Below are 25,152 nucleotides of genomic sequence, written 5' to 3' on the forward strand. Positions count from 1 at the left end.
CAGTTCACTCACTCCTCACTCCACTGAAAGGTTTATTCACATAGTAAATTGAATTCGGTTTTAAAACCGTCCAAGTCATTATTCCTATAAGTAAAAAGAAATGAGGAAATGCAGGAGTTCTGAGGTGAAGTTAAAGCCGGGGTCTCGGTGCTTAATCAAAGCCAGCCACAGAGGCCTAAACCTCTGGATATAGGCTCAGGCTCACTCACAGGTCCCACTGCAACGTGCCCATTATGAGAGATGGGCTAGTTTGTACACTGAGATAGACAGCCCAAAGGGAAGAAGTTTGGATGGGTGGAATTTCCTGGCCACTCCTGCTGCCTGAATTTTCCGTTCCTGCCGAAGTCAGTGGAGTTTTGAATGACTTGCTACATTTTATGATCCCACCCCCAACAAGATGGGGCCAAAAAATTCCGCCCAATATTTATTGCTTAAGGTTGGTAAATATGTCTAAAAGAATCTTCTTTCAACAGATAATTGAGTGAGTGACAGAGTAGAGGAAGCGGGCTTGGCAGACCATGTGATCTTTTCCAGTTTAACATGTTTTCCTGGTATGCTTTTAACAAACTCTCCATCCACAGCCACCACATCAATTCCTTCCACTGCACATTCCTTCCATCCTAATCTTTGGTTGGACTAAATTTAGCTCCTTTGATCTTTCACCCCAGTGGCCTAAGATCGGCATTCTGTGAGTTAACTTCAAATGGAATGCTGTTCATTCATTGTGGCTCCTGTGCTCTCTCTCTCCTTATGATTAATTGAATTCTAAGCATGCACCACACCCACTCAAACTGATGCTAAATGCAAATATGAATATTTATCACGCCTGTTAATACTAGTGCATTGTTGAGCTGTGCTGTTGTCTGTCACAGGCTGTTGCTCCTATTTCACCTTCTACAGTAAATCTTTGCTGTAGTGGGACCTAACTATGTGTAGTGCACATAGCACATCAGTGCAAAGCATAAAGCATTTGCAACAAACCTCATCCAAAAGTGCTGAGTGGATGATCCATCTGGTCTTCTCCAGATATCCCCAGCAACACAGATGTCAGACTTCAGCTAATTTGATTCGCTCCATATATCAAAAAATGGTTTAAGGCACTGGACACTGCAAAGGCTATGAGCTCTGACAATATTCCTGGCAATAATATTGAAGACTCGTGGTCCAGAACATGCTGTGCCCCTAACCAAACAGTACAGCTACAACACTGGCATCTACCTGGCAATGTGGTATGTCCAGTCTACAAAATGCAGGACCAATCCAACCTGGCGAGTTCCTACCCCCCCATCAACCTACTCTCAATCAGTAAAGTGATGGAAGGGTCATCAACAGTGCTATCAAGCGGTAGTTACTCAGCAATAACCTGCTCACGGATGCTCAGTTTGCATTCTGCCAGTGTCACTCAGCTCCTGACCTCCTTATAACCTTGTTTCAAACATGGACAAAAGAGTTGGACTCGAGATTGGTAAGAGTGACTGCCCTTGACATCAAGGCAGCATTTGACTGAGTGTGGCATCAAGACGTCCGAGCATAACTGGAGTCAGTGACCTTCTTTCCATCGTAAGGTCAGTAGTGGGGATGTTCACTGATGATTGCACAATGTTCAATCATTCACGATTTCTCAGATACTGAAGCAGTCCATGTAATGCACCAAGACTTGGACAATATTCAGGTGTGGGCAAACAAGTGGCATGTAACATTCACGCCACGCTAGTGCCAGGCAATGACCATCTCCAACAAGAGAGAATCTAACCATCTCCCCTTGACATTCAGAGCCATTACCATCACTGAAAGCCCCATTTTTAACATCTTGGGGGTTACCATTAAGCAAAAACTGAATTGGACAGCCGTATTAAATACTGTGGCTCCTGGAGCAGGTAAGAGGCTGGGAATCCTGTGGCAGTACTCACTTCCTGACTCCCCTAAGCCGGTCCACATCACATACAAGGCACAAATCAGGAGTGTGATGAAATACTCTCCCCTTGTCTGGATGTGTGCAACTCCACAACACTTAAGAAACTCGACACTTTTGCAAGACAAAGCAGCTCACTTGATTGGCACCCCCATCCACAAACAATCTGATATGATGGCCACGAAGGTCACAAGGGATCATCAATAGGTCTCCCCGTGGGCTTCATGGAGTACGAGATGCCTTATTGAGATAGCGGAGGTTCGTCCAATGGGAAGCGTTCAGTGGCGTTTCTCAAACCTGTTACTGTATCCAGACTTAGGTTCAAGGTCCCAAGGTGGAGACTACCTGTCTGCGACAGCCCTTCCTTTTGGTGCACAATGCAGGGTGTTGGTGATGGGAAACTGGGAGTGGCTGAGTTACTGGACATTCACTCCTTCCATCACCAACACACAGTGGCAGAAGTGTGGAGCATCTTCCAAGATTCACTGCAGCAACTCATCGAGGCTTCTTGGACAACACCTTCCCACAACCACCACCATCTAGAAGGACAATAACAGCAGATACCTGGAATACCACTACTTGGAAGTTCCCCTCCAAGTCAGTCATCATCCTGACCTGGAAATATATCACCATTCCTTCACTGTTGCTGGGTCAAATCCCTGGAAATCCCTCCCTAACTGCATTGTTGGGGAGTACCTACACCACCTGGACTGCAGCGGTTCAAGAAGGCAGCTCACCACCAACTTCTCAGAGACAATAAATGCTGGCCCACCCAGTGGTGCCCACATCCCATTAATGAATAAAAAAAGCTTGCTGATTGAAAATTTACAGAAATAGTATGGCTTAGAGAGATTGAGGGAGAAAGAGATAAGTGTGAATCTGTCACTTCCGCATTTGCTGCACCCTGGAAGTGCAGATGAGGAAATTCAACATTCCAAACCCATGGTTTTTCTTTACAAACAAAATGTGGATCTTCCTAATCTGCGCTCCCAGTGAGTGCCTGAAACACTGAAGTAGGAACTTCAAGATGCTATTGTGCATTTCCATTGACACATCAATTCCTTGCTGGGGAGTGGATGCTATTCTATGGGCACCACCTGTCCTCTGGCATCTTGGTCAATGAGGCAGCATATCCATTCAGTTGAAAGCAACTTACTGCACCTTGGTGAGAAATGCAGCCATGCCTGGCACTGTGCTTGATGCACACACATGTTCAGCAGCAATCTTTGTTGAGTGAATTGGAGCGGAGGGAGGAAAGACCTCCCTGTCTCAGGAAAACTGAGGTCAGTTGCGGCAGCCTTCAGCTAACCTGCCTGAGATCTGCAACCTCATCTCAGACTAACAATCAAACCCAGAACCTTTCTGGTAGCAATGACTCATACAACATAAGGCAGCCTGATCGCAAACTGAAACGCAAGGCATGTCAGGCAGTACAGTCTAACCTACAAACCTACTCACCTCGTTAAAGAGCATTTACCATCAGTCACTCACAGAAACTGTGGGAGCTCCTCCCTCTACAGTTATCAAGTGTCATTCATCTAGAAATACCCTTCCAGACCTTGTGTAAATTATTCTTGCTGTTCCTGTTCCAAAGTTCACATAATGAACAATCTCCTATCTGCAACCCAATGTACTCTCCGTAACCCAGCTCCAACAGGCTGCCCTGTTGGGCTGGTAATAGGCAAATAATATTCACAGCATACAAGTGCCAGGTAATGTACATTTCCAACAAGAGAGAATCTAATGAATTTGACATTCAACAGCATTACTGTTGGTGAATTCCCCACGATCAACATCCTTGGGGTTAACATTGACCAGAAACTGAACAGGATCAGCCACATAAATACTGCGACTCCAGGAGTAGGTTGGAAGCTGGGAATTCTGAGGCGAGTAAGTCATCTCCTGACTTCCTAAACCCTGTCCACTATCTACAAGACATAAGTCAGGAGTGTGATAGAATACTCTCCATTTGCCTGGATGAATGGAGATCCACTAACACTTAGAAAGCCTGCACCATCCAGGGCAAAGCAGCCCACTTGATTGGCACCCATTCCACCACCTTAAACATTTGCTCTATTCACCACCTGTTCCACTTGATAGCAGCATGTAGCATCTACAAGTTGTACTGTAGCAGCTTGGTAAGGCTTCCTCAACAGCACCTTCCAAATTTATGACTTCTACCACCTAGAAGAACAAGGACTGCAGATGCATGGGAACACCACCTCCCGCAAGTTACCCCCCAAGCCACACGCCATCCTGAATTGGAAAGATATTGCTGAATCAAAATCACAGAACTCACTATCAGCACTGTTGGTGTACCTACACCGCATGGACTGAAAGCAGCTCACCCTCACCTTCTCAAGACCAATTAGAGATGGGCAATAAATGCTGGCGTAGCCAGTGATGCCAGCAGCCATAAATGAATAAATAATGGATGGAATTGGAGGGTCAGTGCCCAGTGGTGATTGGACAGGAGGGATTTAATGGATCAGCATCTGCGGTGATTGGACAGGAGGGATTAGATGGATCTGTGCCCGGTGGCAATTGGACAAGAAGGACTTGATGGATCAGTACCCAGCAGTGATTGGACAGGAAGGATTTAGTGGGTCTGTACCCATTGGTGATTGGGCAGGAGGGATTTAATGGGTCTGTACCTAGCAGTGAGGCTCAGTTGATAGTATACATGCTTCCATAATGGACAGTTCTGAGTATATAACACAGGCTGACACTCTAGTCTACAGCATTACTGACAAGCACTGTGCTAGACATCCCAATCTTGGATTAAAGTCCAAAAGGGCCTACCAGGCCTCTTGGGTATATATTAGGTTTTATATTTTGATTTGAGCAGCGACTTCTCCTATTGAATTAACTCTCATTCATCCCTTAAGCCACATAAACTACCATCTAAATGAGATTCAGTGGCCATTAATTTCACTGCTGTTTATGGGAACTGTTTGTATGCAAAAATGATGGTTGTGCTTGACAATATAATAGCAACTGCACTTGAAATGAATTGTATGTTAAGTGTTTGTCACAGATTTGATAAGAAGTCCCATAAATGTAAGTCTTTCTTCTTTAGTTACCTATCAAGTTACTGTGCTCTTCAGCACCTCCACCAGTGAAGGGCATCAGTTAAGCATAATTACATTACTAACCTGCTCCAATGCTTGGTTTCCCTAGATATGCCTGGAACTTGAGAAACCCACCATTGCTACAGTTGAAGAATGGAAAGGGGACCGTGGCAGGTGGAAGTATGTTGTGTTAGATACCTCAAAAGGACAAGAAAAACAGGTATATTCACAAGCAAAACTATGTGCATGAATTATCAATCCCATCTTGAACAAATAGCAATTTATACGGTGCCTTTAACATTGCAACATTTCCCAAGGCATTTCACAGGCATTTCAAGGCATTTCATACATTAACACAATCTTTCACAAGCAAGTATTAGGATTGGTGACCAAAATCTCAGTTGAAGAGATTGCTTTTAATTGAGAAGGGACAGGTGGAGAGGTTTACAGAGGAAATTCCAGAGCTTAAGACTTTGGCAGCTGAAGGCATTGCACAGCAACTAAATTGGGGATGCACAAGAGGCCAGAATTGGAGGAGAGTGGAGATCTTAAGAGGGTTTTGGACTGAAGGATGTTACAAAAATAAGATGGGGTAAGGCCATGGATGGATTGATTGACCACAACCTTTGATTCAACAACAATCTGTGACTCTTTTATTTGTTCATGGGATGTGGGCATTGCTGGCTGCATTGCTGGCTAGGTCAACATTTATTATAGATGCTCAAGACTTCATTGTTAAAGCCTGAAATCCTATCATTATTAAGTACTGCAAAAGCCAAAACAATAGTTAAATTTGGGGCAATGAGTAGATAATCTATTTTTAAAATACCATTTGGGATCCTTGGTTTTATAACTAGGAGCTGGAGAGAACCAAAGAGGTGATACTGTAAGCCTGTGTAAATCATTAGTTCAGTTGGACTTAGAATATTGAGACAGAATTTCTACTGTGGTTCTCATGGGAATGTTGGTTTAAAGGATATCTTTCCATCTGGTAAAATTCTATGGGCAGGATTTTCCGACGCCCCCACCTCCCCACCCCGTTTCGTAGCGACTTTTGTGGCAGTGGAGGTGGCCTACCAATGGCACAATCTTACAGTCCTGTTGCTGTCAACAGGGTTTTTCATTGTTTGCACCCTCCCCAATGGAGGAGGTCAGGGGTCACTGTTGGCGGGACCAGTAGATCCTGACAGCGGGATTGGCCGGAAAATCTCGCCCAATGATTCTGTTCAGAATCCAATATTTCCTGCATGCATCTCAGTCCATGCCAGTTTACGAATTGCAAATCAGATTCAAAGCCCCAAACACAAAGTATAAGAGGATAGAATATTTCCTCTGGCAGGGGAGGTTATGATGAGGGGTCAAAATAATTACTAACAAATTCTGGAGAGAGGCGAGGAAAAAGTTCCATATTTGTCTTTTCCCGTGATGTACTTTTTCTTCCTCCAACCCTCCTCACAGCAGCTAAAGCTCAGTGGGTTTAAGGGTAGATGGTGCATGAAGTGCTTTGCCCCAGAGATGACTGCATAATTTAAGGGAAGAGTACATACATAGTTGAAGTAGAGGAAGATGAAGGACTAGTAAGAGAACGGAGCAGTGAGAGCAGATTTAGATTACTCTAGCAAATAATTGGCACAGTTAGGGTCAGCTGAACAAAATGAAGAACATTTATACAGAAATATTTTTAAAATGCAAGAAATATTCATCAGGTCTGACAGTATCTGTGGAGAGAGTGAAATAGAGTTAACATTTCAAGTCCAATATGACTCTTTTCAGAACTGCAGAGACGTAGGAATGTGATAGGTTTTATGCTTTTGAAAAAGGGGGAGGGTCAGGTGGCGTAAAAGAGAAGGTTAGAGCTCCGAAAGCTTGTGTGGCTTTTGCTACCAAATAAACCTGTTGGACTTTAACCTGGTGTTGTTAAACTTCTTACTGTAAAAGAGAAGGTCAGGGATAGGTTAGAGAGCGGGGGGGATAAAATTACAAAGATGTCATGGAATAAAGGCAAAGGGAGTGGTAATTATAGGATTAAAGAAACAGGATTGATTAGAGTAGGTGTTAATAGCAGAATAAAGGTGAGCACTGTCTGGAAACAAAATTTACATTAAGTTTATCCTCTTTCTGAGCTGTTACCTTCATTTCTCCATTTATATGTGCTCTGATCTTACTTTCCTGGCTTAATTTGAAGTAGTAGGTTTTGTTAGTTGTATATTAATTATCCTTAATTCTATGCATGTGGTGGGCATTACTTGGAGATTCACTTACATCCCTATAAATAAGAACATACTGAAACTGTAGTTGTTGCGTTAAATGTATGTTTGTAATGTCTATCTTTATAAATAAATAAATGCTTGTAAAGGATTGGCTCCAATTTTGTCCTGCACCACCTGGCCCTCTGGATCACAATAGGTGTACCTTATCTAAATTTATTCCAGAACTTGATCACAAAAAGTCAAAGCTGACACTTTAGTGCAGTACTAAGGGAGTGCTGCACCATCAGAGGTTCCTTCTTTCAGATAAGGCAACAAATCAAGGCTCTCAGTTGATAAAAAAAAATCTCATGACACTATTTTGAAGAGGAGCAGAGGATTATCCCTAGTTTACTGTCCAATATTTATCACTCAATCGATATCCCAAAAACATTTTGTTATTCACCTTCCAAAACTATCTAGAAGGATAAGGGCAGCAGATATCTGGGAACACCATTCCCCTCTAAGTCACTCACAATCCTGACTTGGAAATCTATCACCATTCCTTCACTATCACTGGGTCAAAATCCTGGACTACCCACTCTAACAGCACTGTGGTTGTACCTAACCACATGGACTACAGCAGTTCAAGAGGGCAGCTCACCATCACCTTCTCAAGGGCAACTAGGAATGGGCAATAATTGCTGTCCCAGCTAGCGACACCCCATCCTGCAAATTAATAGTTAAAAAATCACATTGCCTTTTGTGGGAGTTTGCTGTGCACAATTTGACTGCTGTGTTTCCTCCACTCCAACAGTGACTAAACTTTGAAAGTATTTCTTTGGCAGTATTTTGGCAGGTCCTGTAAGGTACTATATAAATGTAAATCTTATCTTTTTATTTAGTATTTAATACATTTGGATGAGTCCTCTTCCTGGGCTGAAGACTGGCCATTATTTTATCTTCCATATAAGAATATTTTAACCTGGGAAAATTTCCATGCAGGATATATGCAAACTCAAGTCCCTAAAATAACTCCAGTAGCGTGCACAATACTGATTGTGGGTTTCTTACTACACCCAGATTTCTGAGCCCACTTTGTGCAATTCTACCGGAGTGTAATTTATTTTGATATTTTTCTTTTACTAGGAAGCTTGGTGTTTCATTTCATCTTCCAACTTTCCCACAGGGTGTAGAACGGGTGGCCTTCCTTTGGGACACTAGCTCAGGCCTCGAGCTGGACCGGGCTGTCAGCCTAGAGAAGCTGCTGGAGCAGGACAATGGACAGCAGCCATACAGTCAACCTTTGTTAGGGCGTTTTAAGGTGAGATACGGTTGAAAAGGTTTTGCTGCTATTTAAGGCCATCTCTTAAATTGTGCATCAAGGATTGGGGAAGAGAGATTACAGCATAGAATACCCGAGTAAAGTCCCAGACTTGTTCAGCCTAGATCTTCAAGAGGCCAGAGGACAGGGAGGCTGGTACAGAAATCCAAGGCCTACGTTTTAACTTCATCTATCCTGTTATTGTTTGTAGCACCTTTGCAAATGTTACGGGAAGATGAGAAATGTTCCCCAGGTTCTAATTCTAGCCCTTTGTCCTTGTTTCTATGCAAAATTAGGACATGTTTAACTTAGTTCAGAATCAGCATTGATGAGCGTAGTGCATTATATGTTATCTATTTGGATTTTAGTAAAATCCAAGGTCCCACATGGCAGACTGATCAAAAAAGTATAAGACCATGGGATACAGGGTAATATGGCGAATTGGATCCAAAGTTGGCTTAATAACAGGAAACAAAGGATAGTGGTCGATGGCTGCTCTTGCGAATGGAAACCTGTTGTGCAGGGCTCAGTGTTGGGACCCCTGCTATTTGTTTTATATATTAAGGATTTGAGCTTGAACTTGGGGGACACGATTGGGAATTTTGCAGATGACATAAAAATTGGCTGTGTAGTGGATAGCTGTAAGCTCCAAAATAGAGTGGGCAGGAAAGTGGCAGATAGAATTCAACTCTGATAAATATGAGGTAATGTATTTCGGGAGGTCAAACAGTAAAAAGGAATACACAATAAACAGGAATATACTGAGAGGCGCAGTTGAAGTGAGAGATCTTGGCGTGCAAGTGCACAGGTCCCTAAAGATAGCAGTACGGGTGGATAAGGTTGTAAAGAAGGCATATAGAATACTCTCCTTCATTGGCAGAGGTATAGAATACAAAGCTAGGTATATAATGATGAACCTATATAAGGCACTGGAGAGGCCACAACTGCAGTATTGTGTGAAATTCTGGTCACCACATTACAGGAAAGACGTAATTGTTCTGGAGAGAGTGCAGATAAAATTTACTTGAATGTTGCCAGGTTTGGAGAATTGTAGCCAAGAGGAGAGAATGTAGAGTTTGGGGTTGTTTTCCTTGCAACAGAGAAGGCTGAGAAGGCGTGACATGATTAAGGTATACAAAATTGTCACAGGTAGGGAGAGAATAGACAGGAAGAACCTGTTTCTCTTGGCAGAGAGTTCAAAAACCAGGGATCGTAGATTCAAGTTAAGTGACAGAAGGATTAGAGGGAACATGAGGCAAAACCTTTTTACTTACAGGGTGGCGGGTGTCTGTAATTCACTTGATGGTGGAGGCAGAAATGCTAAACTTGTTTAAAAAGTACCTGGATCTGTACCTTAAGTGCTGTAAATTGCAGGGCTATGGGACATATGTAGGAAGATGCATGATCATTTCTATGGTTCTAAAGCAAGCCCCACATCCTATCGCCGCCAATGCTGCTTAATGGAATTGCAAAGAAACTACAGCACAAATCAGACCATTCAACTCAAACATTTTTGCAGGTGTTTAGCATCCTCCAAATCTTTCTCAAATAACTCCCATCAGCATTACCCTCTAATCTTATTCATGTTTATCTAGCTTCCTCTTAAATGTATCTAGAAGCCTCTACTGCTCCCTGTGAAAGCAGGTTCCTCATTTTCACTACTCTCTGGGAAATAAGTTTTTTTTCCCCCAATTCTCTACCAGGTGGCTATCTTACATTGATGGTTGTTAGCCACTAACTTGTCCACATCAAGCTACTGCCTTGGCCTCTCAGCTGCCTAATCTCACTGTTGTAAAAAAAAGTCTGTGTGCCGTCACCTCCAGATCAAATTTCTCCAGTACTCTTGTTGCTGGTCTCCTGCGCTCCAACTTTAACCTGTGTGCGGTCCTGGACCATGTACCAGTCGCCCATAAGAGAGCTGTCTTACCAGGAAAGGTTAAACAGATTGGGGCTGTACTCTTAGAGGGTAGAAGAATAAGGGGTGATCTTATTGAAACATAGAAGATTCTGGGGGATCGTGATAGGGTAGGTGCTGGGAAGACGTTTCTTCTCCTAGGGGGTAATCTGGAACTAGGGGGAACAGTTTCAAAATAAAGAGCCTCCCATTTAATCATCATAAAATCATAGAATCCCTACAGTGCAGAAGGAGGCCATTCAGCCCATCGAGTCTGCACTGACTCTCCGACAGAGCATCCCACCCTAGTACCCCCACGGAATTATCCCACTAATCCTCCTAACCTACACATCTTGAGACACTAAGGGGCAATTTAGCATGGCCAATTCATCTAACCTGCACATCTTTCAAGTGTGGGAGGAAACCAGAGCACCCGGAGGAAACCCACTCAGACAGGGGGTGAACTTACAAATTCCACATAGATAGGCACCGAAGGCCAGAATTGAATCGGGATCCTGGTGTTGGAGATGAGGAGGAATTTCTTCTTAGAGAGTTATTAGACTTTGGAATTCTCTTCCACAGAGAGTAGTGAAGGCTGGATGATTGACAGATTTTTAAGGGGCAAGGTTATGGGGAACAGGCAGGAAAATGGAGATAAGACCACAATCGGATCAGCCATAATCTTACCGAATGGCAGAGCAGGCTCGATTATTCAAATGGCCTGCTCCTGTTCATATTCCTTACGATCTTCTGAATCCACACTGACTTCCTGTCTAGCATATTAAATTTAAAATCCTCATTTTCATTTTCCGACCTTTTCATTACCTTTCCATATCCCCTCTGCAACCTATCACACCCTTCAAACAATAGAACATAGAACATTACAGCGCAGTACAGGCCCTTCGGCCCTCGATGTTGCGCCGACCAGTGAAACCAATCTAAAGCCCCTCTAATCTACACTATTCCAATATCATCCATATGTTTATCCAATAACCATTTGAATGCACTTAATGTTGACGAGTCCACTACTGCTGCAGGCAGGGCATTCCACGCCCTTAGTACTCTCTGAGTAAAGAACCTACCTCTAACATCTGTCCTATATCTCTCACCCCTCAATTTAAAGCTGTGTCCCCTCATGTTAGCCATCACCATCTGAGGAAAAAGGCTCTCACTATCCATCCTATCTAATCCTCTGACCATATTGTATGCCTCTATTAAGTCACCTCTTAACCTTTTTCTCTCTAACAAAAACAACCTCAAGTCCCTCAGCCTTTCCTCATACGATCTTCCCACCATACCAGGCAACATCCTGGTAAATCTCCTCTGCACCCTTTCCAACGCTTCCACATCTTTCCTATAATGCGGCGACCAGAACTGTACGCAATACTCCAAGTGCGGCCGCACCAGAGTTTTGTACAGTTGCAGCATGACCTCATGGCTCCGAAACTCAATCCCTCTACCAATAAAAGCTACCACACCGTATGCCTTCTTAACAACCCTATCAACCTGGGTGCCAACTTTCAGGGATCTATGCACATGGACACCCAGATCCCTCTGTTCATCCACACTACCAAGTATCTTACCATTAGCCCAGTACTCTGTATTCCTGATACTCCTTCCAAAGTGAATCACCTCACACTTTTCCGCATTAAACTCCATTTGCCACCTCCCAGCCCAGCTCTGCAGCTTATCTATGTCCCTCTGTAACCTGCCACTTCCCTCCGCACTGTCTATAACTCCACCGACTTTAGTGTCATCCGCAAATTTACTAATCCATCCTTCTACGCCCTCATCCAGGTCATTTACAAAAATGACAAACAGCAGTGGCCCCAAAACAGATCCTAGCGGTACACCACTAGTAACTGAACGCCAGGATGAATATTTCCCATCAACCACCACCCTCTGTCTTCTTACAGCTAGCCAATTCCTGATCCAAACCACTAAATCACCCTCAATCCCATGTGTCCGTATTTTCTGCAATAGCTTACCATGGGGAACCTTATCAAACGCTTTGCTGAAATCCATATACACCACATCAACCGCTTTACCCTCGTCCACCTCTTTGGTCACCTTCTCAAAGAACTCAATAAGGTTTGTGAGGCACAACCTACCCTTCACAAAACCGTGCTGACTATCCCTAATCAAATTATTCCTTTCAAGATGATTATAAATCCTATCTCTTGTAATCCTTTCCAAAACTTTGCCCACAACAGAAGTAAGGCTCACCGGTCTATAATTACCAGGGTTGGCTCTACTCCCCTTCTTGAACAAGGGGACAACATTTGCTATCCTCCAGTCTTCTGGCACTGTTCCTGGAGACAATGACGACACAAAGATCAAAGCCAAAGGCTCTGCAATCTCCTCTCTAGCCTTCCAGAGAATCCTAGGATAAATCCCATCCGGCCCAGGGAACTTATCTATTTTTACCCTTTCCAGAATTGCTAACACCTCCTCCTTATGAATCTCAATCCCATCCAGTCCAACAGCCTGCATCTCAGTACTCCCCTCGACAACACTGTCCCTCTCCTGTGTGAATACTGATGAAAAATATTCATTTAGTCCCTCTCCTATCTCTTCAGGCTCCACGCACAACTTCCCACTACTGTCCTTGACTGGCCCTATTCTTACCCTAGTCATTCTTTTACTCCTGACATACCTTATTTTTTTCTATTAATTCATGGATGCAGGCATTGCTAGCTGGGCCAGCATTTATTGCCCATCCCTAATTACCCTTGAACTAAGTGGCCAGTTCAAAAGGCATTTAAGAGTCAAACGCATTGTTGTGGATCTGGAGTCACATGTAGGCCAGACCAGGTAAACATGGCAGATTTCCTTCCCTAAAGGACATTGGTGAACCAGATGGGTTTTCACAACAATGGCTTAATTAGACTTTTAATTCCAGAATTCAAATTTCACGAACTGCCATGGTAGGATTTGAACCAGGATCCCCAGAGCATTACTTGTCCAGTGAAAATACCACTGCACCATCACCCCGCTGCTTGTCGAAGGCTTTCAGCCACCTCACTCAACTCAACTCTTTGAAACTCCTACCCTTAACCCCATCCACACCACTGCATCACTTCTTTCTCCAGCTGTGAAAATCTAATCTAAACTCATTCAACCACTTTCCGAACTCTCCCATTATGGTTTAATATTGGCCTCTGTTTAATTTTCTGCCCCTTTCCCTATATTCACCTTGGGATATTTTTTTATGTTGGGACATGTTAGTGCGTTCCCCGGAGACCAAGTATCGCCGAAATTTAAGCCAATACAAAGACTCACAAAGCCGGTGTCCCAGTTTAAAGACGTATCTTTTATTTGACCAGCGATCACAGAGAGAGATTATTGAACAGTCCTAGGCTTCTCTAGACGAAGAGCAGCCTGACCTCTCCAATAACTCTGATATACAAAGCTTAGGATTGATCAACTATACAATTCTCTTATCAAATTCTCCCACCTTTCATTAGCTTTGAATCAATCACCTTCAATACACACAAATCATTAATAACACCTGTCACATTCTTCAGCCAATTGCATTTTACCCTCTGACGTAATGGGATTTAATTGATCCGTAGAATCTGGATGCTTCCTCCCCCCTATTGCTGACTCAACTTCCTCTATTGCTTAGCAACCCAGCTTCTACAAATGTCAAAGTTAATATTCCCACCAGTTTTCTCCATGTCACTGGCCAAACCAGACAAATACACGTTCTCATGTCTGAGAAGGCATTGTCTTACCTGGATAGTGAATTAACCCTATTCATAAGTAGCCCTGGGAACTTTACTGCCAGCAACTCTCATTGGCAAGAACTTGCATGTTCTGAGGTTTCATTGTTTCCTAAGAGTGTGGTTCTGTCTGTATGTCCCCATACCATCATGACTTGCAGCAACCTGCTCTTGGCTAAAGTGCACAATTACTTCATAAAATGCATTTAAAATATCAAAATACCTGTTTAAATCACAATCACTTATTTTAAATCTCTTGCTGCATTCCCATGTATGTAAACTTTTCCCTTGTTGGCTTATAAGTCTGATTTAGAGTCATTTAACTCAATGCTGGTAGTTCTGTTAGTGTCGTAAATAGCTAATGGTTTAAAATTTTCTCCAACCTACAAGGATTTTCTCCCCAACAGGACATTTTCTGTGTCGGGGCACCATAAAAATCCAGGCCACTAATGAAATTTGTCCATAGCATCTGTTCCTTTGTAGATGCCATGAAGTTCTTTGGTATCCATAGTGAAGGATGATAACTTTGGCATAATAGTCTGGCAAAATAACGATCATTGCAGACTAGCAACACACTGCAGGTATGCATCCAGAAAGAAATACACACCGGTCCATGGCCGGGATTTTCCAGGCCGATCCATTATAGTGGATGCAGCTAGCCAGTCAACAGGCCATTAACTTTGATGGGACTGGAAGATCTTGCCGACAAGTGAGGGCAGAAAATCCATGTCTACACACTCCAGTGCAATTGAATAATATTAGATGGTGCCACCTACTGGAATTTAAGGCAATTAAATGAAAAGGAGAAAAATTGTAAGACTTGTATTTATATTGTGTCTTATTACATGTCTCAGAAACATCTGAAGGCACTTCACGCATAATTACTTACTTCAGAGTCCAGTGGCATTTGTTATGGTGGTAGATACTGCAGCCAATCTGTACAAAGCAAGATCCATAAAGATATCAAAGTCTGTAGACTCTGTAATACAAAAGGAACATTCAGTCTTATTGCAAGAGCAATCCAAAGCTGATCATGCATCCCTTTCTCTTCTATCATAGTAGTATCATTGCGAGATAGGCCTTTCAGTCCCTGTTGTCTGTTGCACCATTCAATTAGATCATGGTTGATCTTCAGTTCCATTTTCCTGTCTTTGCTCCGATCCCTTGACTCCTTTACTCAAAAATAACCTGCACTCTTAGTCTTGAGCATTTTAGTTGGCTCAGAATCCACAGTATTTCCTTTGGTTGGCAGGGTAGACTTGATTTGATTTGATTTGATTTATTATTGTCACATGTATTAACATACAGTGAAAAGTATTGTTTCTTGCGTGTCGCACAGACAAAACATACTGTTCATAGAGAAGGAAATGAGAGAGTAGTGTTACAGTCATAGCTAGGGTGTAGAGAAAGATCAACTTAATGCAAGGTAAGTCCATTCAAAAGTCTGACAGCAGTAGGGAAGAAGCTGTTCTTGAGTCAGTTGGTATGTGACCTCAGACCTTTGTATCTTTTTCCCGAAGGAAGAAGGTGGAAGAGAGAATGTCTGGGGTGTGTGGGGTCCTTAATTATGCTGGCTGCTTTGCCGAGGCAGCGGGAAGTGTAGACAGAGTCAATGGCTGGGAGGGTGGTATTCCACATTTGTTGTGTGTGGATAAATACGTCCTAATGGAGGCACATGACATGGTCAAAGTGAATATCTGGGAGATGTCAAGTAGGGCAAAGTAAAGATAATACATCCTCATCACAGCCACGCTGGATGTTTGTGTTCTGGCCAGCAGTGTTCGGGCCAGTCCAGCAGGGCTGATGGAATTTAAGCAGAAAGTTTTGGGAGAGGTGAGCACATAACAAAGAGACAACAACACATTCACGGAACTTTGTGAACAAAGGGCTGTTGGAGGTGGGACAATAATAGGAGAGGATGGATAGATCAAGACTTGGGCTGCTTTGGACAAAGAGGATGTGCCTGGTGAGAGGCAATAACATGGGGGCCAGCAAGGGTTAAAATGAAGAGGCGTTATCTGGGAAGGGGCTCAAGGGAATGGAAGATGCATCTCATGGAAGGTCCTTGGCTGAGATATGGTGGGGGACTGAATGGTGATAAATCTGAGGGGACAAACAATATAAATGGCTCAAACGTTGTTCATTGCAATGCATAAGATTACTGCTTTCTACAAACCCAATGTTGACTGTCATGTTGTGTCCTTTTGATCAAATTTTATCTATCCCTCAACTTCGCACAGAGTGCGACTGGCTAAGAATAGGAAGCAAGCAGCATGGGCCTGAAATTGGTCAGTGCTCTGTCAATCTCCCAGGGCAACTTTGGAAAACTCCCTTCAGAAATAATACAAATCTGGCTACACCGGTACTCCATTTGCTGGTGACCATGTCAAGGGTGAAGCCTCTGTCTGGTCCATACAAGACAAATTACAGAATGAGATGGGGACTCCATAAGCCAGAATTTCCACTTGCAGGCCTTGGTTTAGCGCAAGTGTAGTAGTTGTCACTTGTATGTGTCTACTTTCTTGGAATACTGGCCTGCACAAAGACAAAAGTGGGGCACAATAGTGGTCACAATAGTGCTCACCACACACAAGTGGTCTCTATCTCAAAAGCAAAAGAACATTTATATCTGGATCAGATCCCTTGCTCTGGGGATACTGGGTTATTGCTAGGGTAGATAAGGTTCAAGCAACATACTATCCCACCACCATGGGAAAGCTGGTGGCTGAATTTCCATTCGCATTGGGCAGATGGTCTCCCAAAGTGCCAACCTTTCCCATGCAAAGGAGGCATCCTCGTACTTACCCTGGCATGTACATATCTCGCAGACTGGGCTCCTGGGAAGCCATGGGTGCAATCATAGCATAGTCGTCTGTGGTAAACCACTGTTAAGCTTATTGCCTGTGTGTGTGTGTGACATGCCTGGGCATGCCCCTGCCGGCCCGGCTTGAGACTCCTCCCCCCCTGGTCCAGGTATAAAGGTGACTGCTCCCAACCCCCCTGCCTCAGTCGCCGGACCAGTTCATCAGCATGGGTGTGCTCCAAGTCTTTTGCGAATAAAAGCCTATTTGTTCTTGCATACAAACTAGTCTTTGCTTGATTGATAGTGCATCAATTTTATTCGCAAAAGACTTGGAGCACACCCATGCTGATGAACTGGTCCGGCGACTGAGGCAGGGGGGTTGGGAGCAGTCACCCTTATACCTGGACCTGGGGAGGAGGAGTCTCAGGCAGGGCCGGCAGGGGCATGCCCAGGCATGTCACACACACACACAGGCAATATCACCATCCAGATAACTGCCAGTAGACTGTTAAGGCCTTTGCTGTTCTCTTTAGGATAAAGCTGCATCATGTCTTGCCAAGACTATGGTTCTGAAAGATTAACAGGAACTTTCTTTCCGTCTTTATTCCACCTCTGACTGGTGCAGATGGGAGTGCTCCCACTCAACCTCATCAACGTCCATCTTAAGGCCAAACAAGATCCTGGAGTGGTGTCAGGTGTCCCACGCCAAAGCCTTCAAATGGACATGCTCCGAGCACACCTCGCAGGTATTTCTCTTAGATTCTGTGAAACGGTTATTGATTTTTTCAAAACATGATGGAAAAAAAAGACACCAAATTCAACAGGTCACATGGAAAGGGAGTTGTTGTGGCAAGGTTGGTGAGTGGATCAGTTCAGTGCTTCAGAACTTCGTGAATGGAAGAGTAAGGCAGGCCTGATGTTGCAACAGGAACATACATCCACATAGCTCCCTTAGCCCAGAAAAAATATATCAAAGTCTGCTATAGAGAAAGAAAGGACCAGATACTGAGCTGAGCCTGAATGAGAGATTTAAGAGGGGTTGAGAAGAGATGGGTGTCTGGATTTTAAAGGCAGAGAGAAGACCGAAAGAATAAAAAAGTCAGATAGCAACAGAAAAAGTGAAAGAAAGAGACACACAAATATACAAGGAGTAATAGATGGATTTAGAGAGAAAAGGACATATGAAATGCAAAGTAATCTATCACCAGAATGGAAGATGAAGATGCACAAGGGGCCAGGACAAGAGGATCAGATTGCACAGATCGTTCATTCAGTTCTGAAATGTGCATATTGTGTGTGGGATCCTTATATGGTGAGACATTGAAGTGATGCAAAGACATGTTGCACAATTCAGCATGAATCAGTATGGGAAAATACACCAGTGTCACATTCTTGATCAAATATTTGGAATGGAAATTACTGTGGCAAAGAAGGGAGAAAAATAGACTGACCATGTTCTGTAAAGTTTGGAAAGGACTGGTGGGGATTGACAGAAACAAGTAGCTGGTGTCCTCCAGCAATGGCGAAACACCAGGTAATGATCCACACAAACTACAAAGACCATTTGTTCCCAAGACAATAGGTCAACAATCTTAAAATAAAAGCAAAATACTGCGGATGCTGGAATCTGAAACAAAAACAGAAAATGCTGGAAAATCTCAGCAGGTCTGACAACATCTGTGGGGAGAGAATAGAGCCAACGTTTCGAGTCTCGATGACCCTTCGCCAGAGAAGGGCTCGAAGAGTCCACAATCGCATACTTCACAAAACAAAGGTTCAAAATTTAAGTTAATTGACAAAAGAATTGCAGGGGACATGAGTAGAATTTCTTTATTAAACAGCAAGCTCAGGAATGCACTGTCTGAAAGGATTCGGAAAGCAGATTCAACAGGAACTTCCGAAATCGAATTGGATAAATACTTGAAGGGGAAAAATGCGCAGAGTCGGGGGGGTGTAATCCATTGGAAAGCTCTCTTGGAGAGATCAATCACAATGGACTGAATGGCCTCCCTTTCACACTTTGATGCCTTGAGAAGATTTAAATAGAAGATGCAAAAAAATTAACCTTTGACTGGTGCTCCTGATTGGATTCAATTACTGAGCTGAAGGAGAATCACTTTTCTTCTGTCTTTCAGACCAGAAGCAGCTCGTCATTTTGGGGCACTTTGGTTTGCAACCTGATGCCATTGAGTTCAATATATTGAGAGAAAACCACTTCCAGCACTGTGTTCCTGGTGATGTATTCACCAACATCAGCTGCAGGAACAAGAATGGTGACGTTGCTCAAGACAACATCTGGTGGAACCAGCATCTTCAGGCCGCTTACACAGGTAGGAGAAATATCACAACCCCCCCTTCCTCAGAAGGAGCAAATTATATTTTCCACCAAATGGCCTCTTATTAAAGTATCTGTATCTGGTGAGATATTGTGCAGATGGTGAACATACCTCAGGTCATCTCATTTGGTGAAACAATGATACCATTGTATCATGGCCTTCCAATTCTGGTTAGTTAGGTGCAAGAATCTCAGTCATTTCCCCTTCTCCATCTCTGACCCTATTGTATGTCCCCATTGTTGTCTTGACATGCCTTTGGTGATGTGGCAACATATCCACCACTAAATGAGAAAGCAGAGATGTTTTGAACTCTGCTCTAGTTAGCCTTGGTGACCACAGAGCAGGGGGATGGGATTTTTAACCAGGAGTCAGGGATCGGGAATGGCCACTGGCACTGGGTCACAATCCTGCATGCCCACTGTAATATGCAAAGCTCCAGCCAAGTAAATGCTCTAAACATGGATACAGTGTGGGATTAGTGGCAGTGAGATTGTTTTCATTTTTAAAAATGCCATAGCTGATCATGATCCTAGTGGCTGCAGCTGTTTCCCATCAGCCATTATTGGTCTGGCCGGAAGTGGGGTGGGAGGTCTCTATCTTTTGTGCATCCTCCCTCACTCTCGCCCTGACTCCACCCTACCCAGGATAGTGCAAACTACCTGCATAGCCAACTGAAAATTCTAGTCGACAAATAGAACAAGGCCTTAATAAACCCATCATTTCCAATATTAGGCCTAAACTGGCTGCACACCACTTTGGCACCAAATTACATGATCAGCCACCTCCAATTCCCACTCCTAACCTGAACCATTCCAAAATCCAAACCCACATCTCTAGCTCAAAATTCTGAACTAACATTTAATAGGAGGCTCGTGTCTAGTAGATGTGGATGCCCTCTGTAGCTCTCCGCACTACCTCCACCAAACTCTCCCCAATAGTCCGATTGTTTGGGTTGTAGGAGCCCCTAACTCTTTCTCATAGTGCAGGACTAATCATTCTCTCAACTGGTATAAAGGGGGTTGCGCTCAAGGAAGGAACATTCAGGCCACAGTTTGCCAGACTGTTAATCAGCCTGAAAATCTTTTCTGCCATTTCACAGTTTTCTCCAACAAATGAGTGTGAAGAGACAACAGCAACTGTTGCTCCTTTTGAGTCCAAGAAGTTCAACCTTTAACTTTCTTGTTTTCTATGCTTCAGTGCACCAAGGCAATGAGTATTGTTAAGCCAGGAAACATGTGATTCATTAAGGTCATTTAAACTAAAATCCTTTTTATTCTGAGTTTGGTTTTAGATTTTGTGATGCCGTCCTTGAATGTGTCGGCTCTGTCAATTCTCCCACCCTTGCAGCCTGTTGAAGACTTCTCTCCTTTTTGTCTCTGTTCTTCACAGGGAGATGGGGAGTGGTTCGACAGGGTCTCAGCAGTCCCTGGATTCCCAATGGCTGGAAATGGGGAGGAATCGTGTCGCAGCACTGCCCGGTTTGGATGGAGTTCTTCATTGATTAGGGGCAAACCAGGGAAAAATTGTTCTGCACTGAATCGGCTTTAAGAATGACAAAGAAAATGAGCCACCATGACTATTTTAAACCATTTGTTGTTTAGTCTGTTTCCAATCTAATAAGATAATTCAGCAATGGTGTAGGGTCCTTCATTAACTTACGAGACCAAGTGAATCTTCTAATTCAGATACCAGCAGATAACCTTTGGGAAACACATGTAGCTCAGGATCCTCACATCTCCCCCTGGATATGGAAGATGTTGAATTTGAAACATGTGTCATCATGATCTGGTTGAAATCTAGTTGGAAGCTGACCAGATCTGAAATGGATCAGACTTGGATTCTATTCGTTCTGTTAAAATATTAGCTTTGTTTCTCTTGCTCCTCAGATGCTGCCGGACCTGCTGTGTTTTTCCAGCATTTTCTATTTTTGTTTCAGATTTCCGGTATCCTCAATATTTTGCTTTTACTTTTTATTCCCCACTTGCTGCCTTTATGCTCCTGGACAGGCATACTTGGAGTGATCCAACAGAATCTCAGCAGCCCTTGGATATCAAGAGTGGAATCACATCCCTAGTACTTCTTACCTCAGAGATTACCATAGCTTACTGACCTTAACAGATGATAATAGACTTTCTAATTCAGATCGACATTCCACAATGTGCAACTTCCACGTTAGTCCAATCTTGTCAGTCATTCCTATTTTTAACAATGTCATTGGTTCTTTATCAAAGAAAAACAGAAGCAAAATGTTGTAGCCCAGAGTACATACGATGCCCTTTCTGCCCTCAGTGCTCCCTCCAAGTGGTGCTTAACACCTCCCTTCAAGATTCATCACTGCCCCAAAAACATTTACTGTTTTTCTCTCCATAGATGTTGCCTGACCTGCTGAGTATTTCCAACATTTTCTGTTTCTTTTTCAGATTTCCACATCTGCAGTATTTTGCTTTTGTTCTGTGTTTGACACAATCTTTTGGCATTCCTTCCTCCTTGCTCATAAAACTGATTAGCCAGGCAACAATTCTTGAAGAAAGTACACATTTAATTCTTCAGATTCTTTTTGTCAATGGAATACTTATTTTTTTCCTCTTCTCAACCGAAAGCACTGACTGGTGCTGTGCTGCGGTATCACAAAATATTGACAGCTCTCTGGTACCCAACTCAAATGGTCATTCTCCATCAACGAGACTGCCCATGAAAGTATGTTTGGGATGGATGGGTCTGTGGACATCAACGCTTTACTTAACATCCTCCAGAGGTTGCTGGAGAATGATCACAATCAGGAACCTAAGGCGGTAGCGCAGTGGTATTTTCACTGGGCTTGTAATCCAGAGATCCAGGGCAACGCTCTGGGTCTGAATCCCACCACAGTAGATAGTCAAAATAAATCTGGAATTAAAAGTCTAGTGATGACCACGAAATCATTGTCAATTGTCGTAAAAATCATCTGGTTCACTTATGTCCTTTAGGGAAGTAAATCTGCCATCCTTACCTGATCTGGCCTACATGTGATTCCAGATCCACAGCAATGTGGTTGACTTTTAACTGCCCCTTCAAGGACAATTAGGGATGGGCAATAAATGCTGGCCCAGCCAGAGACGCCCACATCCCATGAAAGAATTTTTTAAAAGCCCAAGATACTAGGAAGAACTGTAGAATCCAACACATGCCCTGACTGAGATCAATAAACTCTATAAATTTCAATATATATCAGAGAACCGGTCATGTTTACAATGTCCATATCCCTTCAGCAGTGAATTTATGGAATGAGCCACTGGGGTTAGGCTCAACATCTTTTGACATGGATGCAGAAATGTCAACACAGCCTCAGTGAAATTGACAAATGAATTAAAATGGTGACCAGGGTTGAGGTGCGGATACCTATAGGCTAGGTTCCTGCTGTTCATTGCAAATCCATGACTGTTTCTGGAAGTGCAACTGTAGCTATTGGCTGAGGACACATCTATGATTTACAGCCTCTCCGAATAAATAACTAAGAATGTCCGCTCGGCAAAGCCAATGATCTCTGGTTGTCATCCATTGAATTGTGTCCTAGCAGGAACTCAACATTTTCAAAGAAGGTGGAGGTTGGGGAGTGGGCAGGAACCAGGAGGAGAAAAGAAAAAAAATCTTCAAGTGGTCACTTGCTGCTGTGTGGCATTAGAAAACAGTTCACCTTTTCCACAAGTCTGTCAAAACACAATGAGCATTCCACTATTCCACAGACAGAAGATTTAAACTCGTGCTCTAGTTAATCACAGATAAAAAGTCGATTCTAATATTGAGTTAATGTAACTCATTTGTTCCTAGCATATTGTTTTGTTAAGTTATTTGAAGTTGTGTACTTTTTTTGCAATCATGTTTGTGGTGAGGTGGTGAGGCAGGTTGTTTCATCGGTATTAACTACTGTTTCTTTCACTTGTGCCAGAATTAAAATCACCACAATGATTTGAAATGATTATGTGATCTGGTCATTCTTTGTTTCCACTCTCACTGGGATTATTGTGCATTATTCTCTTGTGCGATCAAATAAGTCATTGCAGGTCAGCAAGAGAGAGCTCAGCGTGCAAATCCTGTTTCCCCACTTCCACCACTTCTCAGTCAACCTTAAGAACAGATCATCACAACAAAGATTTACGGAGAAATGAGACACATGATGACCCACACAAGTCGGTTACAGGTCCAGCATCCAGAGAGAATTTGTTCCATTAGCTTATTAATAGAACAAATCAAGCCAGCTCCTTCAACAGGCAGACAAGCAGTCTACCTTTAACCTGTACCTATCCGATCTGTTGGCTACCGAAGCAGAATCTTTGTGGCACGATCATGAAGATGATCTTGGGTTGCCCGCCCACCAAGATTGTTGTGAACACGCCAGAAGTTAAAGACAAATCTCATGGACACTGAAGTGAACAAAGCTGGATTGTATTGCTTTTGTAGTTTTAAATATTTTCTTTTGAATATTTGGTTAGTTGCAGGAGTGCTGGAGATGGGCGGGCGATTGCTGATGAGATCATGTGATGACATTTCCAAGAAGCTGTTTAACCAGAGTTGGCAACCATAAGTGGGTCAAACAACCAAATGAACCTCACGAACAAAATGTTAATGTCAATACTCAAAGTGCCGAACAGGCCAGGGTGAAAGAGTTCATTGAGGTTGAGTCAGTCCATGGATTGTATGCCTCACAAGGCAGCCCTAAGGAAAAGCTCTTCATAATAGTGGCACAGTGTTAGTACAACTGCCTCACAGCACCAGGGACCCAGGTTCGATTCTGACATTGGGTGACTGTGGAGTTTGCACATTCTCCCCAGGTCTGTGTAGGTTTCGTCTGGGTCTCCCAGTTTCCTCCCATACTCCAATGATGTGTAGGTTTGGTGGATTAGCCATGGTAAATATACGGGTTTACAGCGATAGGGTGAAGGGGAGGGCGTGTGTGGGATGCTCTTTCGGAGAGTCGGAGCAGTCTTGATGGACTAAATGGCCTCTTTCTGCACCATAGGGATTCTATGGTTCTAATAGTGAATAAAAAGCTCCAGGATACTTAATCAACATTTTTCCAATGTTCATCTTTGGACTGCGTTCCTCTGCAGACAACCCTGCTGCAGGGATCTGTGTCCAATGAGGAGAATTTCACACATCCCTGTCAAGGGAATCAGCCATTTATCCAACTTACTTTTAAGTGTCAAACTCCTTTGCTGTGATTCAGAGCCACTTATTCACTTCTCTTGTTGAGGGATGTTTCATCTGATCTCTAGTCTCCCTCAAGGCTTGCCAAAGTTGAAGCTCAGTTTCTACTTCTACGTTCCTGGCTGGAGTCACTAAATAGTCTGATTATATTTTATGCCACTTTTCGCACGAGTGCTTTCTTCCCTTACGTTACCAAGGATTCCCCTTCACTGCATTTGACAGAGCCCTCGACCCAATCAGTTTTCAAGCTTCCATATTCAAAAAAATCACCCACCACCATTTCTGCCACTTCCAGCATCACACCACCATCAAACTCGTACAAGATCATAAGATGTAGGAGTAGGTCATTCGGTCCCTTGAGCCTGCTCCACCATTTGATAAGACCATGGCTAATCTGATTGTGGCCACAACTCCACTTTCCAGTCCATCCTCCATAAACCTTTAGCTCTCATTTCAATCAAAAATTGATCCAACTCAGCATTGAATATGTTGTGAGCCAGCTGCCTGTATTTGCTCCACACAACGCTCTCTCCTTTACATTGCGGAGACCAAACACAATTTGGGTGATCGCGTGCTGGGACACATCCATTCAGTCCACAAATGTGACCCTAATCTTTTGGTCACCTGTCATTTTAGTGCTCCATCCCACTCTGACCTCTCTGTCCTCACTCCCCACATTGTTTCAATGAAGCTCAATGGAAACTGTTGAACAGTACC

At 43.3% G+C, this 25,152-nt stretch overlaps 1 protein-coding gene across 2 annotated transcripts in view; it reads left to right on the forward strand.

Moving 5' to 3' along the window:
* The window catches only part of LOC144492743 (endonuclease/exonuclease/phosphatase family domain-containing protein 1-like), a 40,530-nt gene extending 17,331 nt beyond the window's left edge, over positions 1 to 23,199 (forward strand). For both annotated transcript variants that reach the window (XM_078211122.1, XM_078211123.1), the window contains exons 4-8: positions 5,093 to 5,203; positions 8,359 to 8,493; positions 17,541 to 17,661; positions 19,051 to 19,245; positions 20,641 to 23,199. In XM_078211122.1, the coding sequence (XP_078067248.1) occupies positions 5,093 to 5,203; positions 8,359 to 8,493; positions 17,541 to 17,661; positions 19,051 to 19,245; positions 20,641 to 20,756 (678 nt within the window). In that variant the 3' untranslated portion in view covers positions 20,757 to 23,199. The remainder of the gene's footprint in view (positions 1 to 5,092; positions 5,204 to 8,358; positions 8,494 to 17,540; positions 17,662 to 19,050; positions 19,246 to 20,640) is intronic.
* Positions 23,200 to 25,152: the final 1,953 nt, after the last annotated feature.

This window comes from Mustelus asterias, chromosome 4 (genome assembly GCF_964213995.1).
Source record: "Mustelus asterias chromosome 4, sMusAst1.hap1.1, whole genome shotgun sequence".
Taxonomy (NCBI): domain Eukaryota; kingdom Metazoa; phylum Chordata; class Chondrichthyes; order Carcharhiniformes; family Triakidae; genus Mustelus; species Mustelus asterias.